This window comes from Pipra filicauda, unplaced genomic scaffold, assembly GCF_003945595.2.
Source record: "Pipra filicauda isolate LSUMZ 115617 unplaced genomic scaffold, ASM394559v2 scaffold191_size1418713_pilon, whole genome shotgun sequence".
NCBI lineage: Eukaryota > Metazoa > Chordata > Aves > Passeriformes > Pipridae > Pipra > Pipra filicauda.
In genome coordinates this window covers 1,268,522-1,280,835 of record NW_024104300.1, presented here as the reverse complement: position 1 = coordinate 1,280,835, position 12,314 = coordinate 1,268,522, and the positions used below count along the sequence as shown (strand labels likewise).

Below are 12,314 nucleotides of genomic sequence, written 5' to 3'. Positions count from 1 at the left end.
ACATGAGCAAAAAGATTACTTAAAGCTGTAATTTTCTCTTTACCTATGAGTGATATATGATACTACTAAGTTCTGAAATACTCACGCCATAAGGAAACAAGCAGGTACAGACAACAACATGTACTGCAATGTTGTATGCTGTGACTACTGCAGCACTCATTCTGAGCTCGTTTCATTATATTATATTACTTCAGACAAGTGAAACCGGAGTCTATGGAGTGAAGCAATTGTACAAATATGAATGAATAGAAAGTAGAGTCCAGATTTTTAACATAATGCAGAATTTCTAAACACAAATGTATAAATCCACAATAAAAAGAAAACATTATTGAAATATTTTGGCTTGGTTGCTGGTTTGGTTTTTGTTGTTTGGTTTTGGTTCTTTTTAATACACAAGTTATGTAAGTCAGGAAAATTATGTGTCTCTTAAACATTGCAACAGTTTTTTGTCAGTGCTGATTTTTTGACAGGTGTCCCAGCCAGGCTGGTTACTGACCTCGTATCATCTTGATTATCACTTCGTTTTCGCACTTCACTGTAAAAAAATCACCAAACAAAAAATGCACTCAATTATAATATTTCTATCCATGTTCAATTTTCTGTTTCTCCCACTATATCTTACAGAGCTTACCACCATCTGTTGCATGGCTAAAACTATGGAGTTAGTGCACAGAATCAACATCTCATAAGTTTCTAATTTTGGAATCATATGGATATTTCTGTGCAATTCATAGTTAGTCACAAAAATACAATTAAACCTATACTTAATAACTCCCCAATGTTCTGATATGCCTTTCCTTTTCTTTTGAGAATTTTTATTTATTTGCTTCAGAATACGTTCATAGTTGAAAGTATAAAACTAAATAACTTCTGTTTCAAGTATAAATTTATCTTCAGAATAAAAATGCACATTGTTGGATGTTTTTTATAAATGTGGGCTTAAAAGTTGTGCATGTATGAGTGATTACTGATTACAGAACATCAGCCTTCAAAAATTATACTGTAATCAAAAATTATTTGGAAAGGTAATGGAAGTGTAATGTTTGGTTCACACATTATCACAGAAATACCAGGGCGCTAAATGAATATATAAAGAATTTCTATCTTGTAAGTAATTCAGAGAAAGGGACGTCAAAGAAAAATGTGTAATTAGAATGGTCAGTAACAGAACTGAGCATATATTAATATATTGGACAGAATTAAAAATTATTTATACATAGAATTACACACATCTGAAAATAATTTAAGAGAGAATTAGGAAAGTAAATCCATGTACAATTAAAAATGTAATTCATTCACCAAAAAGTTTTTAAAACGGTGGGCTCCATAACTGAGCTCTAATTTGAATATTAATTATTGAGATAGCTTTGTAACATTTGCAAGCAAAAATGTTACTTGATTAAACTGAAAATAAATCCTGTCCCTCATTTATCTGTAACAATTCAACATGGTATTCTCTTTAATTTTTTTTTGTTTATGTTGGTACAATCTTAAAACTACATGTATGACTTTGTATGTATATTCACATACTATATCCTTTTTACAAAATATACTCAGTTGTGTTCATTTGAAAAAAGAAATGTTACCGAGCAAGATGAAGAACTGCTTCTACAATATTAGATCCATCTTTAGCACTTGTTTCACAGAATAGCGCATTATAAGTCTACGAGTAAAAATAAAATGTTAAGCCAACTAATTTGAAATGGTTCCCATGTGAACATGTACATTTATTTACAAATGGTTTCCTCAGTAACACAAAACAATGATGATACACATTTAAATAAACAGGATTTCTTCTAATGCTCTTAATTCTCCAAAATATTCACTTTAGTACTGTGAAAGAAAACAGTAATTGTTTTTAATTATATCTGTTTTATATTCAGTACAGTCTGAATTAATAAACGGAATAAAAAACATATCATAGTTCTTAACTCCAAACTCAGTCTTCTTGTTCACAAGATTGCAAAATATGAAGAGAGTTCCTAGGACAGGTTATTCAATCTAGCTTGTCAGTTACTCAAACTACAGCATCTGATAGTCTAGGTTAACCAAAAACATAATTCCATAAGTAACAGACATGGTATCTGCTGCAGTTCAATCAAACAATTGTACCAGTACTTAAAGACTCAAGACTCTTAAAATTCTCTATATTTTTCTGCCAACTATAGGATTTATGCATCTCTTAGCCCCCATATAAATACATGCAAAAAAAATTGTCCACACTTCTATTCATAGCAGAGAATTCCTTTCTTGTTTCTGCACATGTGGCAGAAATACAAGCTAGCCTCTTGAAGTGAAACCATTCCACTTAAAACCAGGACAGACACAAAGCCAGTCGAAAAGCCTAACTAAATAGCATGCTTCATATTTGAACGAGCAAACTCAGTCTCCTAGTCCAACCACTTTTTTTACAAAAAAGACTGAGAAGACTATCCCAGCCAATAACAAAATTAAGCTTATTAGACACTGAGATGTGATTTAACCCAGCAAACACCACCAAAACAGGATAGTTTTAATGAAAAGTATCCAAGAATACTCATTACTGGATTTGGACAAATGACCAGAAAATTATTTCTGTTTACTACCTTCTTATGTGGTTTTCAGATTAAAGTTCTTAAGACCCTTTTATACTAAAGAGGTACACTTTGACTTTACCATAGCCAGCTTTTCTCCATAGTTTACAGGCACACATTTTTGCCCTTGTTCTGTAACAGCTTGACGGAGATCTGCCTTGTTTCCCACCATCATAATTGGAATATTCTCGTGAGTTGCATCCTGTAAAGAGAATTTTATTTCCTTATTGCTTGAACACTCAGTATACAAAAAAGTAACTAACACCATCATCTCACACTGATTTCTTTCCCACAAAAGGTCTTGTGCACTATCAGAGAAAGCTGACTAATTATGAAAGTTATGCTGAGAACTTTTTGTAAACCCTTTAATATGTAAGCAGTCAGCTTAAACATCAGCCTGCAAAGACGTGCTTCCATTCCTATAAGCCCTGCTTCCTGACAATTCATTTAATATGTGAAGTTAGTCTATTGGAATTAATTATTGCATCCAAATGCTGTATGACAAAATCACTATGGGAAAAGTGACTACCGTGATTTAGAAAAAATGCTTTCAGAAGATAAACTAAATATTTTGCTTGCCACTTTCATCCTATTAAACACCTTCAGCACAAGAGAAAAAGCCTTTGCATTAAATGCAAATTCACATTCAAATAAAAAACCAAGAATATTGGTTTAAAACGCAAAGACTCCAAGGAATACTCAAGCCATCCACAAGAAGATATCTGAAATGGGTTCTCATGTTCATTTCCAAAGGAAATGTTGTGATTCCACGACAACCTTTTACACAAAGATGTATCATATTGCATGCTAACTGAATATGTCAGGATGCATTTAGGACTTCAATGTAGTTTTTACTTCTATGAGAGCCTGCAGTCTGGCTAACTACAATTTACAGATAATAAAATTTTATAAATAATAAGATTAACAATGCAGTGAAACATAGCTTATAAGCTGTATTATACTTAAGGGTATTACCTCAATCATATCCATCCATTCTCTCACGTTAAGAAAGCTTTTTTCACATGTTACATCATATAGTAGCAAGACACCATCTGCTCTTCTGAAGTATGATTTAGCAATACTTCGGAATCTTTAAGAAAAAAAAGGTCTGCATAAGGCCATATTAAAAAAAAATTAAATTTAACATCAATAAGAAAGGAGCATTTCTTAATTTCACTACTGAGTAAGATTCTCTCCACATTACATGATGAGTTTTCTCATAGCTTCTTTTGTAAGTAGTTCTTAAAAACTGTTGATGCAGGTCTACAAGTGCTCCCTAAGGATCAACAGGATTCTGTCCTAAACAACAACCAATATTTTGTATATCAAAACAATCTACAGTGTATCTATCACAGATAATCTGTTCTCAGGTTGTGCCAGGGAGGATTAGATTTTCTTCACTAAATGTCCTTACGGAAAAGGTGGTCAGGCATTGGAATGAGCTGTCTGGGGAAGTGGCAGAATCGCCATCCCTGTAAGTGTTCACAAAGGCATGTGTGGATGGGGCTCTTGGGGACACGGTTTAGTGGTGAATACAACAGTATTAAGTTAACAGTTAGATTCAATATGCTTAGAGGTCTTTTCCAAGCTTAATGGTTCCATGATTCTATGATTCACTTACATGTAACTTCCTAAATTGAGGGGGTTACTTTACCTCCTTTGAAAAAAGATAGGAAACCAATAAAATTATTCTAGGGATTAACTATCTTTGACATGAACTTTACACAATGTATTTAACCAAGTACAGCAACTTTGTATTTACACTGGATATTAAAATTTACTACATGGAAGGAGAACGACTGGGCCACTGCTTCCCCGCTTCACATAATCACTCATTCAGGTAAAAGTAAGCACATACAGCCCAACAGAAATTTTGGTCAATGAACAGATTAAAGTGACTTCCAAGGTGCTAGATTAATCTCTCAATAAACTCCGAAGGCTATCAGTAAAGAAGTAATGGCTCTCAAGAAAAGATGACATAGAAGAAACTTTATGTAATAATTTAAGAATCTTGGATATCTATTCAGCAATCTGTGAAGAGACAGCAAAATTCTAAAGTTTTTGGGAAGAAGTTTTCATATCCTAAATACAATGTAAATCAGGACTAGGATTTTCAAAGAGGAGAAGAAAGAAGAGAAGAGGAGGGAGAAGGGAAGGGAATGTCTAAGAAAAATCCAGCTTAAAAAGTGTGTAAGGACAAAGAAAGCTAAAGACTAAAAACAGAAAAACAATGTGCATCTTTTTGCATTGCAAAAGAGAGACACGTGGATTTAATTAATCCTGTGGTGAACCTTAATGACTTCTCTCTGTGGGGGAAAAAAGATTACCTCAAGCATCACCAAAGCTAACAAAAAAACATTGCACCTGTCTTGGAGTCTCAGAAGAGAAAAATTGCTTCTGTTTATAGGTATTTACATATGGCCATATTGACTTGCTGTAGGACTATACCATTAGTGGATTTTTTTCACCTAGGCGAAAAAAGGCAAATGACTTTTACAAACAAAAGAATTCAGAATAGACAAGTATGAAGGATCACTAACCTCTCCTGCCCTGCTGTGTCCCACAGTTGTAGCACTGTAGGTTCTCCATCAACAATTAGTCTTTTCATTTGAAAATCCACACCTGAAAAAAATCGTGTATAGTCTAACAAAAAACATCAATAACCTTTAAAAAACCACAGAAAATGAAAAGTTATATGCTATATACAAGAGTTATTTCAAAATTCATCTCTTTTAATAGGTTATGAGATTTCAGTTGTGCACATACTCTTGAACTGCAATAATCCCCTGAAGGTATCTGTCTTTAGAAAACTATTTCAAAAAATATTTTGGCCAAGCATTTTCCCAGAAGCATTAATACAAATGGCATCCTGAACAGCAAATAAGACCTCTCTCTCTTTTATTTTGCTAAACAGTTTTATCAAAGAAACAAAAATATTTTATAAAACAGACTTTCTTTCAAATGCCAAGGAGGAAAAAGATAAATTGGAAAAAAATCCTGACTCAGAGGCAATAAAACAAATATATAACTATGATTCAACTGGAAGAAAAATTAAGTCGCCGAATTGTTAAGACAAGTTTGCTAGTTGACAGCTATAACAGTATACACAAGATGTCAGTCAGAAATCCCTCTAGCTGTATTTAAACCAAAGCTTCAGTAACACTTCAAAGAAATTGAGACAAAAATAGTATAAAAGGATACTACAAAATACTAAGGAAAGAGGAAAGAGCTGAGAAAACAAGAAAGCAATAAAAATGCAAAAACACATTCATACAAACACTAGAAGATCCTTATACTGAAATTCTCTTTTCTGGTGCTTTGTGTTGTTCAGAAACAGGCTTTGTAAAGAAAAACTAAATTAGATGGGGACCCTACAAACCTACAAACAACTGTTAGGCACTGCTAAGCTTTAGAACTCAATTAGCTCTCTCACCCTAAGAAACTGTGTCTGTATATGCAGGCAATCCTAGCAAGCAATCACAAATGGAATCTTTTCACCCATTTCTGCAAAACAGCAATGAAATTCATTTAAATACTTTAAAAAGAACAACAACTATACCCAAAGTTGCACTGGTATTGCCTCGAAATTCATTCTTGCAAAGTCTCATAAGGAAACTGGATTTTCCCACTGCTGCATCTCCAGCAAGAACAATCTTGTAAGCCTTCTCTGAACTGGGGTATTTTAGAGTGGATTCGGTTGCATCTGACTGAAAATAAAAATAATCCGTCTATTGCAACTTATATAGAAAGTATATTCTCTGTATTGCTCTTTTTCCTTTTTCCACTAAAGAACTGGTTACCTGGGGAGTGAGAGCAGATATGTATTTCCTTGTTGAAGCAATTGAGCTGCTTCGACTTACTGGTCGTGAGGGCTTCCAGTCTAATACTGCAGTACTGTTATCAGGACTGTACGCTTCTTCATCCCTGATCTCTGGAACCTGAAAGTACAGATTAATTCTCTGGTGAAAAAAGTACACTTTTTTGGAAAGGCACAGGCAAGATTCATTAAAACATTTGTTTTAACAATTTGGATTAAACAGAGATGAATGACCAAATAGAGCTGTGCAATTCTAGTAAAAATACTATGATTATTCTGTTCTTATTCTTATCCATTTGCTGTTGACTGTAGCCTACATATTATCCTTAAACATGTTTATGGTTTGGCATACATTCTTTGAGTACTCTTTCTGATAGAGCAAACTAATTTCCATATGAAAATTTCAGCTTAAGAACAGTAACAATAAACAAATATTTTATTTCAAAGCCTATTTTACAAATATTAAGAATTTACCTACAAGATATTACTCTCTATGATATTACTACTCGAGCTAAACTAAATACAGCACAGCTGTAATCAACACTATTCATAGCATAGTCTCCACAAACAGAGATTAAATGTCTCTACTAAAAGCACAGCAAAGGAGTTGCCTTAAAAAAACCCATGTTCTACTGTGTTTGATACTAGTCTTGCTATGTAGTCATCACTAAATCTTTCCATTTTGCTAACAATAAAATGGGCATGACACCTTCTTACATTTTTAAATTCTCTGAGACTTAACGTGTAAGTCGATGTATGCACCAAGAGTATTCTTCTTTCTCATATATGCTTTTTCCTTCACTGCCACAGCATACTAAAGAGGAACTGATTGGAAACCTGTTTTACTTCTATAGTATCTGCTTTTTTATCATTAGAAAATGAGCTCCTCTCTCCAAACTGTTTAACAACCTCAAAAAACCAAGCATAGTTCAAAAATGAAGTTACTACCTCAGAAATCTACCAAAAAATGTAAAAATGAACATTTTATTTTAAAGAGAACTAAATATTTATGCATTCTCCAAAACAATTTTATTAATCTTATTTGACTACATGTAACCCAAATACTTAGTTTTAACTGCTCTATGGAGAAAGATCCATTTTATTTTAAAACCAGGAAACTAATTTTGTCTCCAACCAAAGGTCTTTCTCAGAGAAGGAGTAAATCTGGCACTTACATCAGTATCAGAAGCATCACCACCAAAGCCTTCTTGCATACACTGTGACCTTTGAAAAATCCTTTGATGCCTGTATTCCACTTCTGAATCATACTCATTTGAATCTCTCAAGGTAGACAAACCACTGTCAAAACAGCTCTCAGGTAAGCTGTCAACTTCACAGTTTATCCTTTGCATAGGATCGCAAACGGCTAAAGAATCAAAATCGTCATCCACACAAGACGAATGAGATGACCTAATAAGAAAATATTGGAGGGGAAAAGAATAAGTTATTACACAATCGTTTTTCCCAACAAAATCTGAGACATTCTGAAACAGTTGATTTTTAGAAATGCTAAGTTAAAGCCATATGTCAAGCCTATCTTGCCTTTATAAAGAATTTCTTTCTCAATCATCTCTCTTACAATGCTCAGATTAAATTATTTAATCTATGTTACTGATGATGACTTCCCATGTTTCAGTATGTCTATTTATAAATTAAAAAAAAACTGTTTAAGAACATTCATAAAAATGACATACTATGAAGACATCAAAGGCAGAAAATTATAGACAATGGTTTAGCTAATTTTTGGCCTATTCTAAGACATAAAATGACCCTGACATAATCTGTCTCATTTAAATGATTGCATTTCCTCATAGAAGCACATGTGCTAATAAGCTGTAAATATAGAAAAGGGAGTAGCCAAGTTCAGGAGATCAGTAATGGTGGAAGAAGTCACTGAAACACATGTTCTTATAGTTTGGTAGGCTACGTAAAACCTAAGATTTTACACAGAAGTCCTTTCTTTTCCCTCACCCCTTCTTCAAAGGCTTTTTGGTTTCCATTTTGGATGCTGTAATATATAAAAATACTTTAATGGATGCAGCAATGCCAGTATGGCTTACAGGGGAAAAAAAGCTTTTATTTATGTAAATAAAACTACATAAAAGAAAGATTAATAGAGTAAATCTTAAAATAATCAATCTTACAAAAAAATGTATGATGGCTACAAGCATTATTATGCTCCTGTAGCAAGACAGGAACAGGCACAAATTACAGTGAGGTAAAGAAGGTCTTCAAGTCACAGCACAGAAGAGAGAAACAGTCTGGCTTTGCTGTATTGGGAATGGATGTGAGGCACTGAACTGCTAAAACAGACAAGGTCAGCATCAATCCTTGTAAAAATAACTTGGTCCCAGAGGGGCTGGGACCTCCCAGCGTGATGGCACAGCACAGCAGAGTACACTGGGGAGAACACCAAATTATGAAGTGAATAATGAGTCCAATTCCTGCACATGGTCAAATGGGGGGGGACAGGGTATCATTGTCCCATGCAATAACATTCAGACCTATCTAACTTACATACCTTAAGGCTAAAGAATAATCACATGAATGAATGTGATCTTTGCTTTAGACTGTCACGGCATACATGCTCTTTGCATTTATGCACCTACGAGCCCATACCAAATCACTGAAATATAGAAGAAGAGCGTATACTATAACAAAGTTAAGCTTGTCAGGCATTCCCTGAAATAAAGGTCTTTAGTAGCAAACTTTCAACCTCACTGAACCATGAATTCAATGTTGGGAATTTCATACGTGCTTAAAGCAAGTTAGATGCAAGATGTGTGTTACAGATAAAAAAACAAAAAAACACACCTGCGCAAATTGCTTCAAAACATGTCAGAATGCAAATCAATAGCTCTTAATGCCGATCTGCTGTCAGGAGACAAAGTACTGAAAACAAACTCTCTGTCGTTTGATACTAAGTCACATCTGTTAAGAGTGAGTTTTATTTCTACCACATAAGCTTTCCTCTAAAGTAGCTTGTATTTCTCACTTTTGTGGAAATGCAAGGATTGCACTCCTTCAGAAAATTACTCAATGTAATATGCAATTTACCTTTCAAAATTTGCAGAGGGTCCAAAGAGAGAGGCTACATTAAGAAGGAAGCAGTTTCTGACGAGCAAAACTTTACAGCCAGCAAACACATCTCACAGAGACAGCACCCCTATCCAAGATACTCTTCTCTCTGTAAATGTAAATGTAACATACAGACTACTAAGAACTCTAAGGTTTGGAGTACCACTGAAAGAAAAAGAAGACAAAATAATCTATCAACTGAGTAAGGACACACATTTTTGTTGGCAGATCTAGCTGTTTTAAAAAAAAAAGTGTGAAACTATAGCATGATTGATAGTGCTTGGGGTTGTCTCCATTGCCCAGTATCTTCAGTGTCTCTGCAATGATCTGAGGAAGGTCTGATCAATGACAAGTATCCAGTAGGTACAAAAATAAATACCTCTGACCATTTGATATTTGTATTTAGATATCTTACTGTTCTCTGTGACTTTTACCGCACAAATAGCCAAATGCACTCACTGCTCTGGCATGTCAGTATGAGAAGAGGGTGCTTTTTCTTTTGAAGAATTAGGCCCACATTTGTAATAATTAGTACATGGGAAAACAAGACACACGGGCTGAACATACAACCGGAAACATTTTATGTCTTAAGTACTCGGTAAGCTAGGTAACAGAGGTCCTCAGAAGATTTTTGTAGCTTCTTGGAGATAAGGAGGGGAGATCAAGAATCAAACTAGAATCAATACAACAAAACAGTCCAAAATCAACAAGAGGCTGTCTGAACTCTCCATAAATTCATTATTTGGACTGAGAAGAGTTTTCCTGAGCTTCCTGAAGTAATTGAAAAGATTACTCTTGACTTCAGTATACTTTGGATCTTATGCTATGGTCACACATTCCTTCTAATTCAGACAGAATTATTCTCTCTGTTATTTGACAGCAATTTGCTCTACCATGAAAAGTGTGATGCCCTAGTCTTAACTTAACAAAAGCAAGCTTGGCTTACCTGTCATACCGTGGATTTAAAGGAGAATGTCCACCATTAAATTTAGGGCTGCTTCTAGAATTGGTACTTCCTGGTGAGGTGTTTGCCAACCGCTGCAACAGATACATAACAAATGCATAATAAGTTTGATAAACAGAGTGAAAGCATCTAGATTTGTTGTGAAAAGAAATATGCATCATCAAAATGGGAAATGTGTATTTTAATATGTATTTAACTACTTACATTTAATTAAACCTCATGCTTTATATAGGGATGAGAGTCAAAAGGCCTATTACAAATAAAATTTACACCCTACTGCTGCCGTAATACTGAACCTACTAACCACATTCAATCACAAAAGACAATGGAAATTCCAAGAAGATTATTTTATTGACTACACCTGAAGACTCTGAATTGCTAAACTCTGAAAAGCAATATTTAGAACAAGGCACGTTGACTACTAAAAATAAAATGGAAATGCCACTGGCTGAGCTAGTATCAGTAGAGCTACCTCCTAATTCTTGAGAGAGAGAGTGAAGGAAAGGTCTCAACTGATACAATGTGACAGAGTACTCCGTATATTCTGCCATGCCTCTACACATTTATTCACTGGAAACAGTTTCTTCTGTGCTCTCTGTAATATGCTCCCTTTTGTTTCAGGGCATGATAGAAGGAAATGGTATCTCTTGTTGCATCTGTAGTGAATATCTAGTAGCTTGTATCAGCAAAAAAGCACTCATGTTCATTGGCATGGAACACTGGAAACAGGCAGTGACCCCTATCTTCCTCCTTCCTGTCCAATATTGTCTTTGAGGGCCCATTATTCAGGCCCCAACCTTCTAAAAAAGTTAGTTTCTTTACTCATGATGCTCAGTCATTAGCTTTAGAGTTTAACAGGTTTCACAAGATTGGAAAACGGCAGTGTAGAGTAGGGTTTTTGTTATTTTCAAGCCTTCCTTTCTCTGTTTTGGAGGATGTCTGGTTACACCTGTTATAATAGATTCCCATGAAGTTGTAATAGCCCAAAAGGGTTTGACTAAGGTCTTTATTATCAGAAGTCCCTGCTATTTATTTTCCCAGTGACTTGCCTGGACAAAAGTCCAGGTTAGGTGAAGACCTTGCTATTGAGAAAGGGCAGTTTTCTGAAAAAGTGTATTTTCAGTGGTAGGCAACTCAATACAAACATATTCCTTTAGTTTGAAAGGAAAATTGCTGCTTTATTCACCTCATTAAATACATCTGAACACAGTATATTAAAAAAAATTACTACTTTCCAAAGCATCTCAGAAAGCAGCTGTGCTCCAACAAAACCCCATTATTTCACAACGCATTAGTAAAATCTAACAAGATTCAACTACACAAGAGTATCCCCACAGTGAGTTCACTGATTTAAACTCAATTTTTTCTGAGACTTAGCCACTGAAGCACCAATTTAAATTCGGTATGTTAATTCTTACACCTTCTAGTACAATGTAACAAAATCATAAATACATACCAATGATCTGTTGTACTTGCTGAAACTGTTTTCAAGTGCACTTCTTAAACCATCATTGCTGTCATGTAACTTTCTATTAGCTGATCTAATAAGGAAACACAGTTTAACTTGCAGGAGTAAAGAAAACTTGAAAACTATGTAACTTATCACAAAGAAATATTGAATAAGGACTTATCAAAAAACCCTTTTTTTTTTCTTTTGATAAACACTAAAGAATAAGATGAAACTAGAAACATGTTGACACATACTGAAAAAAAAATCATTATATGTGAAAAAGCCACAGTGAAGTTTAGTCCCCAGTGCCAGCTTAGGAAACCTGTTTTCACTTCTGCAGCATGATCTCTGGTCTCCTGAGTGGAAAAAAATACTGTAGAAATGGTCACCAAAAAACCCCCCAAAAAAATCTACTAGTACAGCCATTTCTGT

General features: G+C 34.5%; 1 protein-coding gene across 9 annotated transcripts in view; it reads right to left on the bottom strand.

Annotated features, from left to right (window-relative positions):
* Positions 1-12,314, bottom strand: part of RASEF (RAS and EF-hand domain containing) — a 54,774-nt gene that overhangs the window by 25,144 nt on the left and 17,316 nt on the right. For 3 of the 9 annotated variants that reach the window (XR_005563168.1, XR_003540838.2, XR_005563169.1), the window contains exons 8-18: positions 11,889-11,973; positions 10,415-10,506; positions 7,566-7,800; positions 6,374-6,511; positions 6,133-6,301; positions 5,114-5,195; positions 3,549-3,663; positions 2,656-2,775; positions 1,587-1,663; positions 497-535; positions 86-211 (exon numbers count right to left, since the gene is read on the bottom strand). Coding sequence is in view for 5 of the 9 variants with exons in the window: in XM_027721545.2 (XP_027577346.2) it covers positions 427-535; positions 1,587-1,663; positions 2,656-2,775; positions 3,549-3,663; positions 5,114-5,195; positions 6,133-6,301; positions 6,374-6,511; positions 7,566-7,800; positions 10,415-10,506; positions 11,889-11,973 (1,222 nt within the window). In the remaining 4 variants the exon portion in view is untranslated. The other 6 variants (XR_005563170.1, XM_027721549.2, XM_027721548.2 and 3 more) reach the window with 4 other exon arrangements.